General features: G+C 38.8%; 1 protein-coding gene across 7 annotated transcripts in view; it reads left to right on the top strand.

Moving 5' to 3' along the window:
- ERG (ETS transcription factor ERG) overlaps positions 1-26,882 on the top strand; it is a 210,830-nt gene that overhangs the window by 167,010 nt on the left and 16,938 nt on the right. For 6 of the 7 annotated variants that reach the window (XM_045002478.1, XM_045002484.1, XM_045002481.1 and 3 more), the window contains 4 exons: positions 16,416-16,567; positions 21,907-22,110; positions 23,053-23,133; positions 25,659-25,730. In XM_045002478.1, coding sequence (XP_044858413.1) covers positions 16,416-16,567; positions 21,907-22,110; positions 23,053-23,133; positions 25,659-25,730 — 509 coding nt within the window. The remainder of the gene's footprint in view (positions 1-16,415; positions 16,568-21,906; positions 22,111-23,052; positions 23,134-25,658; positions 25,731-26,882) is intronic. The other variant, XM_045002483.1, reaches the window with a different exon arrangement.

Below are 26,882 nucleotides of genomic sequence, written 5' to 3'. Positions count from 1 at the left end.
GTCCCACCCAAAATCCACCTGTTGTTATCTTCATCCAATTAAAGTTACTGTAGTTAAATTAAAAATTATGATTGGCTGATTGGACTTTGAAAGACTATTTTGGCAGCCACATTTGAAAACAGGCTAATTATTTCCAGTGAATAGTTTTATCCTTCTGTATTGATAAATGACTCATCCAGTATATTTTTGTGGTAAAATTATTACAGGAGTATCTTATTTTAATCGTGTTAGCTAAACATGCCTTTGTGTTATTTTTAAAAGGTTACATTGGGCCAAAAGGGGCCCTGGAAGAGTTTTCTTGGGTTTGTGATCTGGACCTGCTCTTGTTATGAGAAAATGGTGGTAACAAATAGCTAGGTGTCTGAGCTGCTGTCTCTGCCAGAAATGTAACAGGACAATGCAAAAAGCAAGTCCTTATAACGACAAGCAGAGTGAGCTGTTGAACTTTACTCCCATGAGACTGCACGGAGTGACCTGAGGCCTCATGTTTAAAGTGCCTCACTCTAGAAACAGTTCACGTTTTCATGCAAAATTGCTAGCTGTGTATAAATAGAAGGTACAAATTCCCATCACCTTGTAAAAAACTACCTGCATTTATTCACACATTAATCTGATCTGCTACACTCAAATTATTCAAAAACAAAAAACAAAATCTAAAATAAAAAACACCCCCCCCCCAAAAAAAAGGTCACATGTACTGTGGTTCTGGTCATATTTGCTGCACTGCCAAATATCAGTGCCATAGGTATGATAAAGCAGTCCAGCAGCCATGGATACTCAGAGAGGAATTCTGTACAGTAAATTGTGTATCATTAATGTAATAAAATACATTTTCAAAACTGGAGATAACATTCTATGAATTTCCACCAAATTGTCAAAAAATTGTGTAACAGAAATTAACAATTAACTGTGGTAACTCTATGTAGTCTTCTTGTAAGTCCAATCATTTAGAGTCAAATTTCTAGTTTTGTATATTAAAAAGGTTTATTCATACATAAGAATGTAAATGTTTTCATCAATTAAAAAAAAGCAATTTTTCCTCATCCCAAATATTACATTTAAATATTCCCCTTTTGTTTCGTAGATTCTATATGAAAATTGGTGGTTATAGTTTCTCTGGCCAAGCTTAGTGAAATGGGAGGGGGGATAGCTCAGTGGTTTGAGCATTGGTCTCCTAAACTCAGGGTTGTGAGTTCAGCCCTTGAGGGGGCCACTTAAGGAATCTGGGGCAAAATCAGTACTTGGTCCTGCTACTGAAGGCAGGGGGCTGGACTCAATGACCTTTCAGGGTCCCTTCTAGTTCTATGAGATAGGTAAATAAATAGCATTATTTAGATTTGTTGTAATTGTCTGTGGTATTATTAATAACTAGAGGTGCAAAATCTTAGCTTCAAATGCCCCCACATTTATAAAGAATCTGGATAATGTGAGTCCATCTGAATTTTGCAGTTAGTCCCATTTCTATGATGGGCCGAACCAAAATTCTACATTAGAATTCCCCCAGATTTTGGGATGTTTGAGATCCACAGCAGTCTGAATAATATAGCTTGCAGCCATCTCTGTTAGTAACACAGGTACAAATTTTGTTTAAATATATGAGGGCAAATCCCTGGCTGCAACCAAAAAATGCACAGCATTGTTCAGGAAGGGGTGCCAAATGTGGCTTAAAGCCTTCTTTCCACGCTGTGATACTGAGCCAGATGTGAACTGGGCTGGTCCCATGGTATAATTTAGGCTGACCTTCAGGCTGCTTGAAATCACATCAGTTGTCATTTGCCACAAGAGGGGGTATTATGCAAGCCGGGAGTCACCAAAGCACCTAGCCGCACACCTTTTCCCTATCCCCACCCACTTCGCTGGCCAGAGGCCGTGGAAGTGACATAGGAGCCATTATATGAGCTCTGCACCACTGGAGGACCACCCTACGCTAGGGAAATGCCCACAGGGCTGGTTTGTCCTGACAGTGTGGTACAAACTAACTGCAGAGCTGGCAAGGTTTGAGCCCATGATTTTTTATCTTGACAGTATCACCTAATAAAGTAATTGAAGATACCAAATGGTTACCATTCTTCTCCAGTTATGAACCAGTGTGATCTCACACATAAAATTGTATTCCAGGTCATGCTGCCTTAGAAGATAATGCAAGTCACTGTTACAGTTTTAAAAAACGTGTGACGAGAACAATGATCTTCTAAAGTAGTTACCATAGCGAATTCTGATTCTATATCTAAATGGAAGGAACATAATTCTTAATATGCTGATTTTAAAATAAGTGAAGACACTATGTTTGAAGTAAGGTTCAACTTATTAATTTTGTACTCATCAATGTGCCACATTGACAGAGCAAAACAAAACTGACAAATGATACTGCACTTACTATAGACAGCCAGGAGAATTTATAAACCCCTACAACAGGGGTTGCCAATTATTTTTTGTCAAGGTCAAAATTTCTTGGTCATGGTATAGTCAACGTCCAGACTCCAGAGAAAATAATAAAAAAATAGCAACATTAATGATAATATTAAGTAAATAAAAAGATTTTGGGGTCCATTCAAAAGCATCTGGCCCTTCAGATTTGACCCACGGTCCAGCTATTAACTACCTGTGCTCTACAGTTTCTGAGACAAGAGGGTATATTGAAAAATAGCTTAACACAAGCACAACATTTTTCATGCATATGCGACTGCGTATTTAACACAATTTTTATAACTTTACTAAAGTAATTAAAATAATACAAACTTTTTCTAGGGAAAGCTATTATTTTATTGAGCCTAACATGTACATGCAAAAACAGATCTGTACTTAACTCTTCTACAGCAGTGAATATACTATAGGTTTTTTTTAAAACTTGAATTTGAAGCAGTACCAAATATTCTTTAAAATGAGTGGAAAATGCAGCTCAATCTAAGTTGTAATATAAGGCACTACTGTACTTGAATTTCTTCTTATAGCACAGATAAGAATTTTCAAAAGGATAAAGGGACACGTGCTTCTTTTGGTTCCATGCAATGCAGTAAATGGCCCCAAAAGTTACTACACCTAGAACCCAACAAGGTCTAGTGCAAGAGAAAACTAGCTTCATGTTGGTTTGTCACATCACTGCATAACTGCAAAAGGGATTCTCTAACAGATAGTACAAAGCAGCACCTCTCAAAATCATGACCCCTTTCCTTAGATTGTAAGAGTGGTTGCATGTTTTTGTTATGCATTTGTACAGCACCTAGCACAATGGGAGCTTGATCCCTGATTGAGGCCCCCTAGCACTACTGTGATAAACAGTGAAATGTGCCCCTGGCAAAGTAGTGTAACAGCCAACAGGCATTACATCACAGGAGAATCCTGTACAGACGAATACCCACCTCACCTGTGCAGACTAGCAAGGTGTTCAGATATCATGCTCATGAATGCAGACTATGTCCCTAGAGCAGTGTTTCCCAAACTTGGGACGCTGCTTGTGCAGGGAAAGCCCCTGGCGGGCCAGGCCAGTTTGTTTACCTGCCGCGTCGCAGGTCCGGCCAATCGCGGCTCCCAGTGGCCGTGATTCGCTGCTCCAGGCCAATAGGAGCTGCTGGAAGCAGCGGCCAGCACATCCCTCGGCCCGCGCCCTAGAGAGACAAGTAGGTTACAGCAGCTTGAAAGGAATATAGTGGCCATATGCAGTGAGTATATGTGTGTGGTCTATTACAAATCTGGAAATGATGTGCTACATACTTACATGTACCTGGGCCCCTGACACTTGCTGCTGATCCATGTGTTAGGGCACAACGTTCCACAGCTTTCCTGACAGCCTGTACGCAGTTTGCCTCGTGTTTAGTTCAGTGGTAGTACTGATCACAGTGTCTGAGCTGTCTGATACTGAGCTGCATGATACTGTCTGGACATCTGCTTTGCAGTCTAGTATAGCTCTTCATGCCTTAGCGCTTATCTACATTTACAACACTGGAGCAGAGCAGCTGTGCCTAGCAAAGACACTACCTACCCGCGAGGCGGTAGCTGTGTCAGCGGGAGAAGCCTTGTTGTCAATATAGTGCTGTCTAGACCATTGGGTAGGTCGGTATAAATATGTCCCTCAGAGGTGTGGATTTTCCACACCACTGAGCAATGTAGTTATATCGACATAAGTCTGTAGTGTAGACCAGGGCTTACTCTTTTGCGGATGTCTTTTCTCTCCACATTGATTTGCAACCCAGAGGTTTGTTTCCTTATTTTAATAATCCAGTTCTTAAAAGTAATCCAAATAAACACAAAAAATAAATGCACATAGTAGATGGAGTGTATGGTCCTGTTTCTCATTTACATGGAAGCCCTTTACACTGCTCTAGTTACAGTTACACCCACTTTAAGGCCTCTTTAACAGATCAGTGTAAAGGGGCTGTAGTGTATGTGAGAATAAGATTGTATATGTATATAATGTGCTCATTTATTTATGAATTATGTTTCTTAAGTGGGTCATCTGGGATCTTCAGAATATCCTCTAATAATTATATCTCTGGATCTGTATAGCGTGAGAAAAAAGAGTGCAAGATGCTACAAAGGAGCACAGACAATGTGGTTAGTTGCATATTGTTCTGTATGTAGCAGGACAATAATTGAAAAGTTCCTTGTCATGGCATTATACTGCGTCCTGACCATATAATCTATAGTTTGGATGAGGATATAAAATGGTAAAAGTGTACAGACACTCTAACAACACATGAACAAAGTACGCTTTCTAAAAAGAAATATACTCCACTTTAACTCTTCTTTCCCTGATAATGCTTCAGCAACTTTGCTGTACTTATACTGCATTCAACCTCAATACAAAATAGTCCCTGTTATAAGGACACTTGTGGATTATATTGGAAAAATTTGGCTTCCAAAACTATTACTGTTAAAACCAAAGAAACTACATTAAAGTAACATTAAGGAGTTATTTGCAGTGCGTTCCACAGGGAATTAGATATGCAGTTTCCTTTAACAATAACAGTATTTGTAAGACTAAATCCCAGTGCACAACACTAGAAAATGTAGCCCTAAGGGCTTACCTTAAACCAAGTAAAGCAAGGAAATTTGGAATTAAAGCTGTAATTTAGCTTGATACTGTTGCACATACAATTTATATCATAATACACTGTATCAAATTCACACTTCCTTTAAGTCCATTATCAATCAAGCCATTAGATTTCTGCCAGTGACACCAATAAAAGAGTACCTTTGATGCCATTATACAGTCAACCTTTTGCCCGAATTTTCCAGAGTAACAATACTGTGCATTGGCATTCTATTTCCATCATCAGTTGCAAATGATTCAGTATGTTAATGGAGTACTACTGTATAAATCAGGAGATTGCATTTGTTATAGTGCTAATTATTTTTATGTTTATTATAAATTATCTATTATAATTATAAATAATAAAATTATGTTTGCAGATTTCCATTAAAATTAATGTATACAGGCCACAAAACTATATAGAGGATGAAATTTACTGTGGTTCAAATGCCTGCACAGGTTGATGGCTCTGTGTACAAGGCCCTGTATACCACTTAAATCCTCTGATTCTTCAGTGGCCTCTTTATATTCTTACTTAAGGGATTTAAAGTACCTGATAAATAGCCTGTCTTTTTAAAATGGGGCCTAGGTGGTGTATAGGGGTTTCTGTGACCCTTAGGGCTGGGATGAATTCCACCTATTATGAAATGTAACAATTTCCTAAAAAGCATTATGAAAATTAGCTGTAGTGAAATCACAGCAGAAGTTTTCCAGAGTTAGCTTTGCTGATTTAGTTGCTTTAAACAAATGCCAGAAATAATTATTTGGCATTAAGGTCTAGATCATTTGCAAAGTATTATTTTTCTGATGTCACCAATTGTGCTCTAGTGTTGCTTGAAAAACACTTGAAACTGAAAATATCATTTTTATACATCCTTTTGGTTGTCTCTTTTGGGAATCCTTACACATATATATATTTGCCTCAAACATCCTGGCAAGTCTGAACACATACTGTACAATGGAAGACTAGTTCTAATCTGAGTCCCCAATTTTGCCTCACATTCTTATCATCCGTAGAACCTTGTTTTAAGATCTTCTAAATAACAGCTGTCTGTTTGATACTTTACATACAAAAAGGATAGAAAGAGAATAACTGGGATTACGTTGACTGGGAGGTAGATCTAATTTTATTATGTAGGTACTTTTTATCCATCTTAAATATTAACAACAAAAAGTCCACCTGGCAGAAATCATTTTAATACCATTCATTTTTCAGGGGCATGTTTTTTCCATAACTGAAGTGCAGCCATTCAGCTGGTGTTTGACGCCGTCCTTTCCATCATTGGTAGTTTATTGCTGGCACTCAGTACTAGTATTCTGGTTAAAACCTTGGCACAGACTAAACTATGAACCTAATCCAAAGCCAACTGAAGTCAATGGGAGTCTTTCCACTGACTTCAACAGGCTGATCAGGTCCTATTTCACTTCACAACAAAACAGAGAGAATTATCTAATGGGATGACTTATCTAATAGTCTTTATTTGAGCAGGCTCCATAAGGGAGCTGCAATCCTGGGAAAGGAATTTGGTCTTGAATATCCCTACTCAGATACCTTTATTCCCACTGACTGGGTGGTTGGTGTTGGTGGCTGTGGGCCAGACGGAGACAACTGAAACTTCAGTATCTTCTTCACACTGAGCTTTGTGTTTGTCTGCTTTGTGAAGCAGTTCATTGCCCTGAAAAGCACCAGTTTATCATTGTTTCTGATTTGGCTGTGGTTTTGGCACAAACATACCACCAAGGAGGGGAAAAAATGGTCTATCCAGCTCAACTTTAGAGTAGGGTTTTTGGTGTGGTTTTGGCTGGTTGATGTAGCTCAGAAGCTAATTATGTTACCACACTGTCTTCTTAGCAGGGTTGATGTGGTTCTGGTCTGGCAGGTGCGAACTGTGAAGAAATCACTTGACTCTCCAATCCAATAGGACTGGTTTACTTTAAATTGAAACAGATGCATCTCAGATTGACAATTGTCACTGAAATCATAAAAATTTAGAAGAATAGCTAAATATGACTGCATTTTTCACTTTTGAAAATTTAGACCAAGATTTTCAAAAATGGGGGCCTACATTTAGATTTATGACCTTAACCTCAGTCTCCTGAAAATGTTGAACTAAAACTCTGTAAACCCCTTCATAATCATTCCTATAAGGTCATATGCACCCATGGGCAGAGGTGCAGCACAAGGCCTATCCAGCATTTAAATCCCACTTATGCCCTATTTTGAAATCTTAAGTGATGTGTAGGCCTTGTGGTAGCCCTCAGCACAGGGGTCAGTTTTGCCAATAGAGAACTGTAGGATATTAAAGTGTGTAAAACTCTGCTGGCTCATACCAATACAGTGTGGTGTTGAACATTTACAGTTTAATCTATAAAATATAAGTATTGGAGGGGTAGACATGTTAGTCTGGATCTGTAAAAGCAGCGAAGAGTCCTGTGGCACCTTATAGACTAACAGACGTATTGGAGCATGAGCTTTTGTGGGTGAATACCCACTTCGTTGGGTTAGTCTATAAGGTGCCACAGGACTCTTTGCTGAAAATATAAGTTGTACCTGCTATGTTTAATGAGAAATAGATAATAGTACTTTTAAAGACAAAAGAAAGAATTTTATGTGTGCAGTGTTGGTCAAAGGATATGAGACAGACAGGGTAGAATATCAGGGTTGGAAGGAACCTCTGGAGGTCATCTAGTCCAACCCCCTGCTCAAAGCAGGACCAATCTCCAGACAGATTTTTGCCCCAGATCCCTAAATGGCCCCCTCAAGGATTGGATTCACAGCTCTGGGTTTAGCAGGCCAATGCTCAAACCACTGAACTATCCCTCCCCCAGCTGAGGTGATAACTTTTATTGTACCAACTTCTGGTGGACGTTACAAGCTTTCAAGCTACACAGGCCTCGTCTTCAGGTGAGGGGAAGGAAGCAGAGTGTCTGAGGTAAATACAAATTGAGAGAGATTGTTAAGCAGAAGGGGCAACACATGCTGGAAGCAATCACTTGAAATGAGGTGGGCAATTTGGGGTTAGACTGTTATGTATAAAGGATTTGAAGTGGTCAGTTAAGAGTAGGAGACAGCGTGGTGTATTACAAGTTGTTGTATTGAGCCATAAAACCAGTGTCTGTGTTAAGTCCATGGCTTTTGGTGTCTAACTCAGTTATGAATTTAAGTTTACTAAGATAAAGAAAATGGGTTAATCTTTTTTAACTTAATATGTTTGTGCACATCAATTTCACAGCACATATATGCTAATCACTAAAATCAGCAGACATTCCACAGACACTGGGGATTGTGGTTTCCATACAAGATGTCATTTCTATGTATGCATGGCATTCTGTACTTTGCTAGCTTTCTATATGATCTCTGCCCACAAAAGAAGGAATATGTGGTTTGGGAAGGGCCCCGACTTCCAACACACTAGTATTTTATGAAACCGCAAACACAACAGGCTTATAAGCTCTTGAAATGAAATACAATTTGAGAAATGTAATCCATTACCATTATAATAGAGTTTCTATAAAAATAATAAAAGAAAAACAAGAGAAAATGGGTTCTGAAAGGTATAGGCCAACTGGGAAGTTATTGTGGCTTTGGCTTGACTACCACTGTATCAGACTTCAGAATTCTCCCTGGCAGTAATCTAATTGTAAATTATGTACATACAGAACATCATTTCTTAGCTTTGGCTGTTAGTGCCCCCCTCTCCTTTCCCTTTCTTCACTCCAACCTCACACATAAGAAATATTGAAGTGTTTGCACTAATGGAGAAATGACAACGTGCAGTCAAACTTAAACCAGCTGTTTCCCTGCACTGTGAACACAAAGAGCAGGGCTGGTAATATTTATAGCTTGCCTGGCCTCTAGTGAGCTAGATGCTGACTGCCTTAATTTGCTGTGATGGCCTTAAGGCTCGAAGCAGCTGTGGATTGTGAGATAGCCAGAAAAAGGCAGGGGTGGGGGAGGGGAGATTGTTTTAATTAGCAAAAAGTTATTGTTTGATTGAAAATGTATGGCTGCTGCATATACATCTTGGTAAATTAGCATCTTTCGTTTTGCCTGCAGAATTTCAATGAGGTTGTATGTGTTGGTACATGGAGTTTGCTTTATTCTTTTGCTATGTGAAATAACAGAAGGTTTTGATTTGACCCAGTTATAACAACACCCTGCTTCCATGTTCTTATTTGAGATACGCTCCAAAAATGGGTAGACTTATCCTGGTTAGAAAAAAACAAATACACAGTGAGTCAAAGTGTACAAGCATAGTTGTATGAAATGCTCACCTGCAAAGGGAATTGGCCAGAGAGTGTGCAGAGCCAGGAGTTGTCTTCTTAGAGGAATAATACTAAGCTAATGGTAAATAGTGAATGAGTCCACTAATGGTGTTCTTTTCCATGGGCACTGAAAAGTGCCAGCAGTGGAACTACCATGAAGGATGTGTCCTGGGAAATAGTTTAGTAAGCTATGGAGGAGGGAAAATATTTTAAGACATTTTTATACAAGGCGCAAACCTGTTCTCATTAAATTCAGTGGCATAAACCCCATCAACTTCAGTGAGAACAGAGTGCTTGGTATGACATATTATAACCTATATGCATTTTTTGGTATTTTCATGTCTGCGTTATATTGTAATCATGTGTAAAGAATATCGTGAAGCTTTCATAAGAAAGAGGCTATGCAAAAATAGGAGTGTGTTCTCTCAATGGGCCAAATGCAGCTACATACCCAGCAAACATCAGTGGGAATTTGCTCGAGTAAGAATTGAATAAGAACCACAGTATTTTCCTACCTATGCACATATAACACACACATTTAGCCATAACTTCAGTGATGCTTTACATGGAGAAGAACATAGATAGCATTAATTGAACTCTGTCAACTAGTTTGATCTTCCGATATCATTACTGAAATCTGGTTTCATAGTCTCAGTTCACATGCAAAGGAATTGCAGTTCATGCCAGTGAAGCCAGCCTCTGGGGTCTGCAAAGTTTCTAGCTGTTTCTCCACTCTTTCTGCACGATTTTGGCAGTTTGGGGATGGCTTTGGTTCCCTGAATGCTCCTGGTGTCCCAGGCAGTGTTGGTACCCAGCAGTCTTTTTCATATTCATCTGCTAAGGCAATTTGCAGCTGCTGTGGACGTTTCCACAGTAATGCACATGTGTGTGATTTAGGCACATAACTGGCCATGTAGTTTACGTAACTGTTGCAATGAAAAATATTGATTAAAAATGTAGTGGAAAATTTTGGAAAGTGTCAAAAAAGTCAATGATGGTAGGGAAAAACTGTTTTGTAAAAAGGCCATTTTCAAAGAAAATGCTTTTGTCTGAAAAAATGTTGAGCACCTCTACTCAGTAGAATTTACGTTTGTGCAGAGAGAGGGGAATAAACTGAGTATAGCTTGGAACAAACTAAATATAGTTTGATCTTCAAATGGTGTAATTTTGGTCAAATATAATTGACATTTATTGGCCCTGCCTTTCTGAAGGATAGTTCTTTGCATGGCAGGCCTCTGCCTTCTGTGGGAAAGGAGGCACATGGAAGGCTCTCTGAGGTGATGGGACAGCATAAAGAAGGAGTGTGGACTATGTGAGCCTGCAGCAGGAATTGGGTGGGCCTGGTTTTGGAGGGGGAAGGGTGAGCTCGGAGCAGAGCGAGTAATGCAGCCTGGAGATCTGTAAACATTGGGATGGAACCATGGTTCATGCCATAGAATGTAGGGGAGAGAAACCCATCCTGCTTCCCAGCACCATGGTGGGATGTTCTGAAGAGAAGCTCTACAAGGAGATTCTCAGAATTCTCCTCTCATGAGACCCCCTCCCATGCAAATAGCCATGGGAGGGAATAATCCAGGCTGTTATTAAATTAACCAAACCAAGCACTGTACAGATATTTCCATAACCCAGCTGCTTTTATTTTTTCCCCTCTGGTAAATGAAAGAGAGGGTTTTTTTTTCAAATCATCCGAATGCTACAAAGAGATGGGTTTATAATCAAAATTACTACATTATATTTCATTTGTCATCTCTTGCATTTACACACAATATACCGTAGGTATTTTACGTCACAAATAAATATTTCCTTGAATAATGAAGAAAAAAAATTGTATTTCATATATTTATTTATGAACTCAATCCTGCTTCCATCAGAATCTATGAATGGCAAAACTCCCACTGGCTTCAATGAGAGCAGGAATCAGCTCTAAATCTCCCCTTTAAAATCATCTTGATTTTAAATGTTCCTAAATAAAGGGAACATTCTCAGTTCCAAAAGCCGATGGAGAAATATTTTGCTCAACAAACATTTAGCAGCTCTTAGAATCGAATTAGCTCAGTACCTGACAAAACACTAAGAGTTCTGCTAAACTGTTCTCGGTTAGTAACTGTTGTAGCCTTTTTGGGGCTTTTGTAAATTCCAGGTGTAACAAAGTATATTTACAAAAGGGTAAAAATAACATGCAGCTGTGAAGAAAAACATCTCAGGTTTCAGTTCAAGCCTGCAGTTCAGAATGAATCACTGCAAAGCTGCACCCTTTGTACTTGGGCACACTTTCCGAAGGCAACTTTTCCACTGCCCTCAGTCCCCTGATGATTCAGAAATAAAGCAGACTCACGAAATGTCCTAAAAAAACCTTTTAAAGACAATCCCTCTCTTGTTGTTCTGTTTAGTAAAAATATTTTTTTTCTGGTGGCTGCCCTGCTTATGTTTTCAGTTCTACTCTTCATATTGTGAAAGTCAGTTTCATTTGCTGAATTAGGTCCGGTTCAGTAAAGCAATAAAGCATATGCTTAACTTTAAGGACTTGGGTAGTCCCTTTAGCTTTGTTGGTACTTGCTGGAAGTTAAGCCTGGGTTTAAATGCTTTTCTGAATGGGGGCTTCGGTCATTAATCCAATAGAGTAAGGGACCAAACTCTTGACCGTCTGCTTCTGGATTTTAATGAAATATGCTAACTTAAGTTGTGATCTTTTTTCCCCATCTGCTCTGTTTATAGTCAGATCAGAGAACCACCCTAGCAGTCCTGTCAATCTGCCAAAAGCCTTTTGCTACTACTGGATCTTTCACATCATTTATTGTTTAGTGTTTACAGTAGTTTTTTAATGCATGATTGCCTGTGGAAATGGTGCAGGCTAAAACTGGTGTATTTTACAGATACAACAATCCTTTTAAATCCCTTACATTCTTTTTATAGAAAAAGAAAATTAAGTAATTTTGCAAATTAGACCAGAGGATGTGGCTAGTAGTCTGTTTCACAAAACCATTGAAAATAATCTCATCATACAAAAGAAATCAATGAACAGGCCAAACTGCCCTCACTGACATCCATGTAATGCCATTGACTTCCATAGGGTTGCACCGATGACTAAGGGCAGAATTTGGCCTGTGTCTCTAACTATAAATGGAGTTAAGTGTGCAATCTCATTTATACATAGTGCCATTTCTATTTGTTAAAGGTAAACAGAAAAAGCCAACATTTCAGCCACAAAAAGATTTTCTAAGAAACTTCCTCACAACATGTAACTATGTCTGGGATAATTTTTTTTTTGTCTGTCTGCCTCTGTGTAGTAGAAATAAGGTACAACAGGCTGAAGTAGTTAATTCAATTTATATTTTGAGGTGTGCATGGGGGAGAAATTTACTCTCTTAAAAAATGCCCAAGTATTCTATGTATGGGCGGTGGTAAAATCTACCAGCACCCAACCTGAGGCCAGGGTGAGGAGCTGCTGTGAAACTCCTACATCCACTCACATGGCTGTTTATTCAGGCCCGTGGTCTGGCATAATGGTTGCAGCAGCCTCACACCAGGCAGTTTGCACACAGAATATGTTGTGCAGGATGTTTTACATTTCCCTCTTGATTTCCTTATTACAGGTATGTAGGTATCCCTCTTGATTTCTAAAACCATCTTGTTTTGAGCCTCTCTACCTAATACGTATATCAAAACAAGATGGTTTTAGAAATCAAGGGGGATACCTACATACCTGTAATAAGGAAATCAAGAGGGAAATGTAAAATATATATTTGAATTTCCCCAAATCAGGGGAAAGAATCAAAGTTATATTTATCACATATTATGCATCTTGCCCATGATGTTAAAGCCCCGGGGAGAGGGAGAGGGGGCAGTGGGAGCTGTTTAAAGCATAATTAGACACCTGAATGTTACTTGACTTTTTTTGTCTAGAATGTGGAGCAAATGCACCTCCTAATGCCATCAGAGCAGTGGTGGGACTAGAGCTGAGGTCTCTGATCTCCTACTCTGGTACCCAGAATGCTGCTGGCTTATGTTTTGTGTGTGCCATAGACACACAATATGTGGTAAATATAAATTTGATTCTTTCCCCTGATTTGGGGAAATTCATATGGTCAGTCAGTTCTCGCTCCTGGTGGTTGGGGGTCATGGAATCCAAAAACAGAGGAGAGTTGTCTCAAGATTGGTCCTTTGTCCTATTTAATTCGTCTGCATGACATTGGTTAAATTAGATTGGTATTGCTGGGTTAATTCTTGGTACTGAGGGAATCTAGCACTCTACTGCATGGCATGTGCATCTATCAAAAAATAGGAAGTTCAACTAAAACAAAGTCCTCTATCTAAGGCTCAGATTATTGCACTGTTACTGAAGGAGTATCTATTAAATAAGAAACAGCTACAGAATTCACCCAAGATCTACTGAAATCACATTCTGGGATCTGGAAGACAATATGTTCCAATGGATACAAAATGAGACTGGAAGTCAGGAGGACTGCAGGGGTTTTCCTGGTAGTATGTAACCTTGGGCAAGTCACTTTAGCCAAACTTTTCCGAAGTGTACCTCGTTATGGGAAGCCGCAATCTGAGACATGTATGTGGGGGCCTGATTTTCAGAGATGCAAGAACCCACAATAGCAGTTGATCTCAACTGGATATGTGGGTACTCAGCACCTTGGAAAATTAAGTGCTATATTCAAGTACTGCACAAATGCAATTTAATATAAAATAAAAATGGAGACACCAATAACTTGTGGACACTTTGAAAATTTGGGCCATAACTTCTTTCCACCTCCTCTCCTCATGTGTAAATCATTCTTTGTTAAATGCTGTCTAATTTATGGTGAAAAATGCTATATAATTGCTAAGTATTATTCAAATGCACTTATGAGATTATTATAAAGTGCATATAGATAACCTATATTGGTAGTTTGGTTGTGAAATGTAGACTTAGGGTAAAATATCTGCCACAGATCTGTCCCTTTAAGAAGTGTGTTGAATGCCTAATCTGTGTTTTTATGGCCTAATTTCCTGTCCAGGATCAGCCTAGAAGAACTCCAAACTGAATGGAACAGAAGTGGCAAAAGCAAAAGCCTTATTTCAAGAAGTTTCTCTCTTGCTGAAGTGTATGCTCTAGACTGTATATTGTAACGTCATAGCCACAGCACAGTAATGGCAAAACAAGAAGTCCACCAAGCATTAAATGAGTTCAGCACAAAACATTTTTTCATACCCACTGAAACAATTTGGCGTTATTGGCCCCAGTTCAGCAAGGAATGTAAGCACATGCTTAACATTGCCTTCAATGGGACTATTTATGAGCCCAGTGGTTTTCAAAACTTTTGTATTGGTGACACTTTCACATAGCAAACCTCTCAGTATGACACCCCTCCTTCTACATTAAACATGAGGAAGGGTAATTTAATTTAATTTAATGAGGGCTCTGGGCTGTCAACACCACAGAACTGATAGCTCGCGATCCCCATGTAACCACCTTGCAACCCCCTGAGAGGTCATGACCCCCAGTTCGAGAACCCCTGAGCTAAAAGTTAAGCATGTGCTTAACTAACTTGCTGAACTGGGACCTCATCGTTGGGCTTTTATTTAGATATTATTTGATATTTGAACAGTAAAAATATTAGCATTTTTAAAATGATTCCTTAGTTGAAAAGAATACTTTCATATAGCTATACACGTTAAGGTAATCTTTAGGAACTATCCCATTTAACTCATCCTTCTACATATGGTGTATAGACTCTGGGCCAAATTGTGGGTCCTCTTCCCACTTTTGTCCTCAAACAAGTGCAAAGTACAAGTGTGAAAAAAAAATGTGCAGAATCTGGTCATGTGTGGTCTTCTGCAATAACACCCACGCACGTTGCTTGTACCAGGAGCATAAATAATCTGAATTGGGCAGATTGAAGTGACCATGCCAAAACACATGTACCATATTGCAGGACCATTTTTCCGTACCCTGAAATGGACCTCCATGATTTAATACATGGAAGACACTGCAGGTTCTGTGGAGTGTAAACTGATCGGGTTTGAGAGGAGCCAGGACTGAGGTGCAACTATATTTATGGGGTTAAAATGTCCAGGAAAAGAAAATCTTTTAAGAGAGTAATTTTCTTGTAGACAGAATGTCTCTCTAATCAACATGACCTGCTGCCTATTACACACATACACAATACAGATGCATTATTGCAATAACAGAATTAAATGAATGCGTAAGATATTAGTGCTGTATAACTTTAAAAAACCCCACCCTCTTTACATTTAAAGATATTCCCCTGTGGTTATGTTCTTTCTTTTGATTTTTTGAAGCAATATTTGTCTATATGATGAAACACATTGAAGACATTAAATTAAGGGTCAAATATGCCTGTGTCTGGCAGGAAGAAAATTGTGATGCCATTAAAAGGCCATTAAGGAACCCCCTATGGAATGTTAAACTCTAAAGGCTCTATTCAGAAAGCAAAGCCAAAAGTAAAAAGGTGTCTGGTTGCAGATCCTCTGCAGACGTCCACTGCTTGACTAGTACCATGGAGACTGTTAGGCAGGAGCTGAAAGTCTTTCCTAGTCATGCATGTGGTATTTTGAATCATGGCTTTGGCAAAAGCCCCTTTTATACGGGCATACATGGAAGTGTCTGCACTGCACTACATGATATGCATCTAATGGAACTGAGCACAATACCTAGTGAAACAATGGCAACAATGGATGTAGAAAGTTCTCCAAAGCTAAGTAATAACTCTGGCTTTAAGTATATCTGTGTATTTTGCCATGTTCTCTATATCTCATATTTAGAGAGAGAAGCAGGTTCGCTGCCTGTGACAGTCAAGTCTATATCCTCAGGCCCCACCTCTTAAAATAAATTAATTACTGGCTATAGTATGTTTGCAAATATAGGGCCAGATTCTCAGCTGGTGTCAACTGGTGTAGTTCCATTTAAGTCAATCATATTTTCAGAGATAAATCAATTAAGGAACCAGAAGCAGGGTCTTTTGGTACTAGCTGCCAAGCTTCCCAGATGACTGCTCAGCCCTTACAATAAAGTCTCTCTCTCTCTCTCTCTCATATACAATTTGAATGCTAACAAAAATATTAGTGGCGGTGATATAATAATGTAGGCAAATTCTGATTGTTTTTCTAGGAATTCCCCTGATGACTGCAGCGTCGCAAAAGGAGGGAAGATGGTCAGTGGCTCAGACAATGTCGGGATGAACTATGGAAGCTATATGGAAGAGAAACATGTTCCACCACCAAACATGACAACTAATGAACGAAGAGTGATTGTTCCAGCAGGTTAGAAGCTTCAAAATACCCCCCCCTCCCCTTTTTAAGTAGCAAAATCTGTTACTGGTATTACTAGGAAATCTGTTCACCTGATAAGATTGAAAGATTACCCATTTTTTTATTAAACTAGATATGCAACATGTAAAAGACAAAGACAGTCTGATAAGAGAGATTAGAAAGAAAGACTACTAAACTCCCAGAATTGTTACGAAGAATGAGTTGAGAAATATAAAAATAAAGCCACCTCATCAGCCAATGCTGCCCACATTTTGGAGGTTTCAGATGCCTCCTGCCCGGGGTGTTTTCCCTAGCAGCCCCATGCTCTCCCCCAACCATAGAAGCTACAACTGTCACTGACTCTTGTGCAGAGTACACAAGAGGAAGAAATGTTCCTTGCACAATTTCACCCCCCTGCAAGTGACAGACGCAGTCTGCTCCTAAGCATAATAAGAAGAGGCTCAGTTTGTGAAATTAAGCAATGTATAATAATCCATTTGTCTAGATTATTCTCTGTGTTTGAACAGTGTAATAAATTTTAATAAGCAAACTGACAACTCCCTGTAAGACTATGCTGCGGCTGATACATTCAGTAGCTGGTAGCAACCTTTATTATGGAATTCAGAAGGTAGTTGGACAAGGGGGCATTCACTACTTTGTGCCCTGTCGTCTTTGGGTACCTCAGGTGCTGGGAATATGCTTCATATTGTAGAATGATCAGCATGCACACGCCCAAACTCAAAACAACAAGACAATCATGTTACAATATAAATATATACACAGGATATCTAAATCATGTAGACAGAAGAGTATAATTTGCTATTAGTTATTGATCTGCAGAAATGACTTTGTATGAAACATTCCTGCTGCTGCCACATTGCATAATGTTTTTACAGTTATTCAGTTGCTAGGCTCTGCAAGAGTACTAGCTGTGGCTAATTTTGCAAGCTGTAATTACATCGGTTATTTGTCAAGCAACATACACATACATATACACACACACACACACACACACATTGCACAATCCTCACATGTATTTAGACAAGGCTTTTTCTGAACTGTAGCAAAGAGATTCTTTCAGTGATAAAGTCTTCTGCAAAATTGGAAACAAGCAGCACTGAATATGATAGCATTCATATGTAACTTTGCAAAATTAACACTTCTCTCAATGTTAGCTCTTGACTGTTCCGATCTTTTAATTACCATAGGCTTGTAAAGGTGATACAGATGTCTTTCCTTTTAGCATCTCCCTTGAGATATATTTTGAGATGAATCTAACTGTGAGCTAGGGAGCAAGATGATCATAGTTACAACCAGTTATTTTGTAAATTATACAAAAAAAAAACCTGGGTGAAGCTCGTCTGTCAGACATCTAGGTGTTTTCATTTCTCTCCCACAAGTGCAATGTACACGATGATGTGGCAAAGCTTAGGAAAATCAGAACACAGGATTTATAACTTGCAGTTAAGCTAATGACAGAGTTCAGAACTCCTATTCAGATTCATCACCAAAAATAAGAAGCATTTCAAAAATCTGTACATATAATAAAATGGTTGGCGAACCTCTGAAGGTTTGGATGTTCACTTCAATTTAAACTGAATTTAGCTGATGGACTTCTTGTGTTATCCCAGTCAGGACTGGGCAACCACTGATGCTCTCATAATGAACACTAGTTCTAGCTCCCCCCATCACCCAGGCATCCTTTCCTCCCTCAGGAACCAGACCCCCTATCCATGAAGATCACCAAGGTCCCTCAGACTAGCATCATGCCCACTAGGCTGTGAGCTGCCACACACTTCCCAGTAATCTGATCATTCTCTCTCTGGTGTGCTTCAAAATATAGGAGGGATCTCTAAAGTTCCTGAGAGCTAAGGACTCAGACCTTCAAAGGCTTAAAATGGATGTAGCATAACTAAACGGGAAGCCCAGGATCCATGGAAGTTGAAGTGAGCAGCTGCATATAGTCTGAAAGACTTTGATGAGCACTGTAGAGCTTTAAGAATGGCTTTGGGGAGCAGAATGGGTTAAAACTGATTAGGATAGGAAGGGAGGTTTTGAGGTTAAGACACTCACTGCACAACCATGCAGAAGGTCAAAGTGCAATTCCCAGCTCTGCCATGGGATTCCTGTGTGACCTTGGGCAAGTCACATAATCTCTTTCTTCTCAGTTCCCGATCTTTGGGAATGATGTATCTTATATGATCTTTTGTCTGTTTAAAAAATATAAGATTTTCAAGGCAAGAGTGAACAGCAAAGAATCCTGTGGCACCTTATAGACTAACAGACGTTTTGCAGCATGAGCTTTCGTGGGTGAATACCCACTTCTTCAGATGCAAGAGTGGTCTCTTACTATTTGTACATAGAATGCATGGTTTGATGGAGCCAGATATTGGAGGCCTCTAGACACTATTATTATACAAAGAAATAAAGGGGAGAGAGGTCAAGGGCTAAATTCATAGGACTGTGTGGGATGGTAGTGGAAAAAGGGAATTCAGAGGGAAAAGTGATGGTAGAGTTGGAGTTAGGGATTAGAACTGTGTGAATAACTGATTTTTTCTTCAGTGGATGAACTGAAAAATTGGAGGAAAAAATCCTTTCATGTCAACCCAAACCAAAAGTTTTAGAAAATTTTGGGGGAATGAAAAAAGTCAAAAGAATTTAATTCTGGTTCATACTAAATATTTTGTTCACCCCAAAGCAACATTTTTTTTCTTTATATTGATTTTTTAATTTTTTTTTAAATTATGTAGCTCTAATTGAAGTAACATTCAAAATGAAAAGTTTCTCAAATCAAAAAGTCAAAGTGTTTCAACATTTTGACTTTTTTGGGAATTTTATTTTTTGAGAGTTTTTTTCAACTGAAACAATTTGGTGAATTCAACACAAATTTGCAAAATGTTTCAGTAAACATGAATTTGCAGTTTTTAGTGAAAAAACTTTAGTCCACAAATTTTGCTCAGTTCTTAAAAAAAAAAAAAAAAGTGTGTGTGTGCGCGGGTGGGGGGAGGGCAGGAGAGGAATGGGCAAAGATTTGGACCAGTTCATTTTTCCCCCACAGCCAGTTTTGTCAGGATCTGATATAATTAACAAAAACTAGTGCAAGGCAGGATCTGGTTATTAGCATACAGGAGTACATTACAACATTGTGGGACAGGGCCAGATTAAAGAGATTGCAGGCACAGGGGTAATGTTTTTCAGAAGCCCCCTTTTCCTGAACCTTGTATTAATGAAAACAAAAGCATACCCAGCTTATGGCAATCAACAAGTCATGTATATTACTGAATAAACTTGAAAAGAAAATTGAAGACAACGAACAGGTTACATACTGCCTGGATAAACATAAAAATATAAAACTTTAAGAGTCAAATGAAATGTTGTAGGTTTAAACTGGAATCTTTATGTGATTCAAATTCAGTTTTGAATCCTCAGTTGACAGTAAATGTAGTAAATCCCATTCAGCTGACATGATTGCAAGAGCATTAAGCTTTGTTTCTACCACAGCTAATCAAAGACAACTTTTTATTCAGACAAAGCTTAGAAAACAATTACTCTGCTTCACAGTTGGCAATGGGTACATTCAAATACAGTCTCAATGCAATTAAAATATTCGGGAAGACATTACTCAGATCTTTGTCATGAAAAAATTTGATGATTTCAGGAGCACTCTTATCCTGCATGTCACAATATATTATAAATGCTGAAAACTGATACATTTTGCCAAAAAGTTCAGGCTCTAGATCATTAAAGTAAAGGTTGAGCAACCAGTGAGTGCATGTTTTCTCCTCTTCACTTTGTATTTTTAAGGTTAGGAAATGAAGAATGCTCTATCTACCTGAATATATGCTAACTTATTAAATAACAGGCAAAACCCTGAAGTCCTTACTTAGTCTTCACTTAGAAAAAACTGGTCTTGAATTCACTGAGCGTTTTGCTTGAGTAAAGAACATGAACTTCACCAGAAACCTTTGAATATGATAGTTACTGGCTTCTGTCCTGCAACAGGTGCTGTGAATGCAAACACCTGTACCCAGTGGTACTCTTCATATGGACAGGGATTGACATTAGTATGTGAACAATAGTGTAGGATAATGATGAGACATAATGGGTGGAGGTCAGAGATGTGGGAGGACATGTTAACAGTAAAATGAATATGTAATAAATAATAAACAGCAGTCCCAGCTCACCGCTGTACTTTGGACAGCCATTTCTCAGGTCTTCTTTCCCCCTAATAGGCCACATTCATTTTTTGTATAACTACACTGGAGTTAGTGCATCATGGATTATCATCGTCCAGTATGACAATAATGTACTTTGTTAATTTAGTATTGGTCCCAGTATAAAAAATGGCAGCGTGCCCCAGGGGTCCATCCTGGGGCTGGTTTTTTTCAACATCTTCATTAATTATCTGGATGATGGGATGGATTGCATCCTCAGCAAGTTCATGGGTGACACTAAACTGGGGGGAGAGGTAGATATGCTGGAGGGTAGGGATAAGGTCCACAGTGACCTAGACAAATTGGAGGATTGGGCAAAAAGAAATCTGATGAGGTTCAACAAGGAAAAGTGCAGAGTCCTGCACTTAGAATGGAAGAATCCCATGCACTGCTACAGGCTAGGGACCAACTGTCTTAGCATCAGTTCTGCAGAAAAGGACCTGGGGATTACAGTGGACGAGAAACTGGATATGAGTCAACAGTGTGCACTTGTTGCCAAGAAGGCTAATGGCATATTGGGTTGCGTTAGTAGGAGCATTGCCAGCAGATTGAGGGAAGTGATTATTCCCCTCTATTTGGCACTGGTGAAGCCATATCTGGAGTATTTCGTCCAGTTTTGGGGCCCCCACTACAGAAAGGATGTGGACAAATTGGAGAGAGTCCAGCAGAGGGCAAGGAAAATGATTAGGAGACTGGGGCACATGATTTACGAGGAGAAGCTGAGGGAACTAGGCTTATTTAGTCTGCAGAAGAGAAGAATGAGGGGGGATTTGATAGCAGCCTTCAACTACCTGAAGGGGGGTTCCAAAGAGGATGGAGCCTGGCTGTTCTCAGTGGTGGCAGATGACAGAACAAGGAGCAATGGTCTCAAGTTGCAGTGGGGGAGGTCTAGGTTGGATATTAGGAAACAGTATTTCACTAGGAGGGTGGTGAAGCACTGGACTGGGATACCTAGGGAGGTGGCGGAATCTCCATCCTTAGAGGTTTTTAAGGCCCGGCTTGACAAAGCCCTGGCTGGGATGATTTAGTTGGAGTTAGTGCTGCTTTGAGCAGAGCGTTGAACTAGATGACCGCCTGAGGTCTCTTCCAACCCTAATCTTCTATGATTCTAATTTTATGCTTTGTGAAACCATTCAGATCCTACATTATGGAGTACCGACCATGTACGTCAGTGGTTGGAATGGGCCGTGAAGGAATATGGACTTCCAGACGTTGACATCTTGTTGTTCCAGAACATTGATGGGAAGGAACTGTGTAAAATGACCAAAGATGACTTCCAGAGACTCACCCCAAGCTATAATGCAGATATCCTCCTCTCACACCTACACTACCTCAGAGAGAGTAAGACAATTTCCCTTCTTTCTGATGGGTAGAATAAATCTATCAACAGCATTTCCAGTTGTAGTGCCTTTTTCAATTTGGGATTTCAAATCTCCCGACCTCAAATGTTACTGCTGCCGAGAATATGATGTAGGGCCTGATCCAAAGCTTATTCAAGTTGATGGAAAGACTGCTATTGACTGGTGTGGGCCTTAGATCAGGCTCATTGTGACTACTTTCAGAAATTATCTTCAGAATATCTCCAAATGTCCATATTAGGCAAAAATTAATTTGAAACCCAGCCTATTCATCCACAATACTGTAGGAAGAAAATCAAAGGGACTTCTGGTTATGTTTTTTCTGGTCACGTACTCATCTTTCCATTTTAGGTATGAGAACCCTAAATGAGAGTAAAAACATTGATTTATAAAAAAAAATTCCAGGCATGATTCTATGAACATATATGGTCTGTTCTACTCTGCATAGGTGCATGTAACTCTCATTGAAATTAATAGGAGTTATGTACATTCATGGAGAAGAGAACAGAAGCTCCTAAATCTGAAACCAAAGGATTTGTAGCTGATGGCTAACACTCTAAGGGGGAAGAAGGGAACAGTGAATTAATGATTTGAAGGCTGTAGTCTTTGCATAATTTGCATAATTTAAAACATTAAAATTAGTGAATATGGTTTTAAAAACAAACAAACGTTGCAACACCAATGTGGTGCAGTCTTTTACACACACACATACAAATATCGACAATCAGACCGAAATATTATGTATTAATAATATTATTTAAATGAATACCCTAGTTTAAGCTTTAACACACACACCTCCCCCACAAACAGCAGAACTAAACTGATTGTTACTAGACTTGCTTTAAAACAATCAGGGGGAAAATGTTTTTAGAAGATAATTCTCAATTTTTTTCATTTTGGTGTTGCTTTTTGTTTTGTTTTGTAGCTCCTCTTCCACATTTGACTTCAGATGATGTTGATAAGGCCTTACAAAACTCTCCACGGTTAATGCATGCTAGAAACACAGGTAATGCTGGCACCGCTCCCATTCCTATAGGTCATCTTCTAAAAGCACAGGATTCCTGTTTGAGTTGCATGCTAAAAAATGGAAATGGTAAATCACCAGGGAGACAGTGTATTCTCCCTTGATATTTGTGTAAGATTCATATTAGCAGTTATGGGAGTTTTACACACACACACACACACACACACACTGAACAGAGGCAAGATCATTTAGGGCCAGATTCTGCAATTGGATCCCTGTGTGCAAACTCTTGTACCCATGCCGCTGCAAGGGTCCACCCACATGCAACAAATTGCACTTAGTGTCTAAGGCTCTGATCCTATCCTATCAGATCCACACAGGTGGATCCTTTTGCCTGCATGGAGCCCCACTAAAGTCAGTGGAGCACTGCACAGACCAGGAGTCGACCTGCACAGATCAGCTTGCAGTATTGGTGCCTAAGTCTGGTTTATTTCTCCCACTACATTCTGGACCCATGCAGTATACTGGATCACCTATTTAAATACTATTTTATCACAAAAAGAACTGGATAAGCAAGGATTTTACTTTTCCCCATTTTAGAAGACAATACAGACTATTTTGCTGATGGAGTATTTCCAGTTTTAATTTTTTAAATTTAGACTGTACCAACAATCAAGTGAAACCTGCTAATTTAAAAAGGTTTTTATAACCTCACAAAATGTAAAAGATGTGTGGAATTTTTTAAAACCCCAAATCCCTTTTTATCATGCTAGGCCATTATCCCCTACTACTACTATGCTTGGGCCTTTTTAAAGTCAGGGGGTGGGGAGAGAATGTATTTTATGGACTGCTTCCTGTCCCCAGGTTTTCATACTGTCTCTCTGAGTCTTGTTCTGTGCTGACGTCCTACTAAGTGCTGATTCTTCTCTCTGTACAATGCTTTATAAATACGCACATAACCCTCCATCACATGCATTGTCTATAATATGCGGCTTCTCACTAAGTCTCAGCAAAGTTTGATCTTATTTAAAAATTTTTTTAAAAGTTACTATTCACCCTTCTATGAACCACCCTGGACAAGTAGGAAATGAATATGAAACACTCCTTAAAAGTATATTTCTTCCACAAAATGATATGATGTTACAAGATTTCACTCAAAATATTTATAAAAAGAAATCAGTGGAAGTTTTGTTTTGTTCTAGCAGTTGCGTAATAGAGGGTGACATGGAATGCTATGTATTATAATTTGATTAAATACAAGTTTTGAATATCACGTTATCATGCCTGAGGGTATTAGTTACCTACAGTGACCAGAAATAACAACTATTTAAGAAATGGAAAAGCTAATATAAAAAAGAATGTGAAATATTCTGCAATTTTTCTCCTTCACTGTAATAATTAGCACTGTTTCCTTGCAAAATTACAGCACAGTTACTCAAACATTAAATGCTCTTTGCTAAAATCAAATGTTTCATATCCTATATCTCCTCTGTCTAGGATAGATAGAGGATTGATCCAAAGTCCATTCAAGTCAGACGGAACCTCTACATTCACTTTAATGGACTTTGGAACAGCCCTTAAATTTCATTTTAAAAGTAGATGGACTTGAGGGTCTTTTCCATCTCTGTCAGTCACAATCCTAATTTAGCAATGAACTTCCCTGCACGGTTATCCAGTAGTTTCTCAGTGAGTCCCTGTTACCTTTTTCTGTGTAATTGCAATGATGTTGAGATTTATTAGTTTCTCTGCCCAAAACAAAATAATCTGCATTTACTTCACTGGGATTATTGATACACTACAACTACATAGATGACATTTATGTCAGCAATATCATACAGTATGTAAGAAAAAGAAATAATAATAATATTTGTTCTGTTTGGTTTTGTTTGTATAAAAATCTGGGGTGGGAACTTCAAAGGAGCCTGAGGGAATTAGTGTCCAACTTTTAAAAGTCACATAATCCCCTTAGATTTCTTTCAGATTTCCAACCATGATAACTATAAATCTGTTAACATGGTTAGAGCTATTTAAATTCCTGAAATAGTCAGACATCATTTTCTGCATCAAACTGGTTATTTTTACAATGTTTCACTATACGCCAAGAATTAATTCTCTGGGAGACTGATCCAAAGCCCATGGAAGTAAATGAAAAGACTCCTACTGACTTCCATGGGCTTTGGATCAGGCCCTAGGTTATCTGCTGAAAATATCCACAGGTTAGGGAGATGTACACACTAAATAAAGATAAGGCAACATAAATTGCACTTCACAACAGCTATGAAACCTGCTGAAATCTGAGGCCAGTTTTTCTAAATTTAAAAAATATGAACTTAATTCTCTTCTTACTTACCTTGGTTTACACTGAGGTATCTCCACTAATTTGAATGGATTTACACTGATGTAAATGAGACTAGAATCAGGCCCTATAAACCTCACTGCTGGGTGACAAAACATTTATTCATATGCTTCATTCAGATACATTGACCGGCTGAAATACAGTTACCACTGACAGCACTGACTGTGGAAAAAACAGTCCTTATGTGTTTTGTCTCCACTTTTTCCTGCAGGGGGTGCAGCTTTTATTTTCCCAAATACTTCAGTTTATCCAGAAGCGACACAAAGAATTACAACCAGGCCAGGTATGAATGATGATCTTTTTATGTGATGTGATCTTGCTCACTCTCACTACCCCTCTTTCTTTCTCCTTCAGATGTCTCCTATAAAATAGCACAGTATATAAATGTTGAGTAATGTATATCTATAGGTGTATATGGTCCCCTGTGTGGGATGAAGTGGGAGGGAAGAGCAGCTTAATTAGTCTGTTTTTTCTATAGTCATCTGTTTTTGAGGCAGTGTGGCCTAGTGAACTCAGGAGACCTAGGTTCTGTCCCCAGCACTTTCCATTGGCCTGCTGAGTAATCTTGGGCAAATCACTTCATCTGTCTGTGCCTCAGTTTTCCCATCTGTAAAATGAGGATAATGATACTGACCTCCTTTGTGAAGGGCTTTGAGATCTCCTGGAGTAAGTGCTATGTAAGAGTGTGGTATAAATATTATTATTTGTTCTCTCTCTGTTTACTGTTTATTTTTGAGACAAAACAACTAGATACAAGGGTATAAAAGCATAAAAACAAACAACAAGAGATTTTTTAAGTATATCAGAAGTGGGAAGCCAATGACAGAATATGTGGGTCTGCCAGATCACCAGGGGTAAAGGGAACAATGAAGGAAGAAAAGAACAATACTGAGAAGCTACAGGATTTCTTCACTACTGAGGATATTGGGAAGATACCTAGCCTGGACCTTTGCTTTTCCAATAATAAAGAGCAGGTACTAGCAGCGATTGAGGCAACAGAAGAAAGTGATTAAAAAGCAATAAGTCACCAGATCCAGGTGGTATATATCCAGGAATACTGAAGGGACTTAAAATTGAAGTGACTGAGCTGCTAGTAAAGATATGAAACCTCTAACTAAAACAGCTAGTACACCAGACGATTGTAGGATAGCAAATGGTGTATGTATATTTAAAAAATGCTCTAGATAATAATCCAGGAAATTAATCACCACTAAATCTTGCACTGGTTGAAATGATAGTTAAAAATTAAATAACAAAAAAAACCTTAGAAGTTCATAATATAATAGGGTCTAACTGGCACAATTTCTGCAAGGAAATCATGCTTCGCTTTATTGATATCAATAAAGTATTAGATATAGAAGAACCAGTTGACGTAATTCATTTAGACTTTCAAAAGACCTTAAACAAAGCCCCTCACTAGAGGTTACTAAAGAAA

This window comes from Mauremys mutica, chromosome 1 (genome assembly GCF_020497125.1).
Source record: "Mauremys mutica isolate MM-2020 ecotype Southern chromosome 1, ASM2049712v1, whole genome shotgun sequence".
Lineage (NCBI taxonomy): Eukaryota > Metazoa > Chordata > Testudines > Geoemydidae > Mauremys > Mauremys mutica.
The sequence above is the reverse complement of the archived record's forward strand: the minus strand, read 5'-3'. Positions and strand labels throughout refer to the sequence as shown.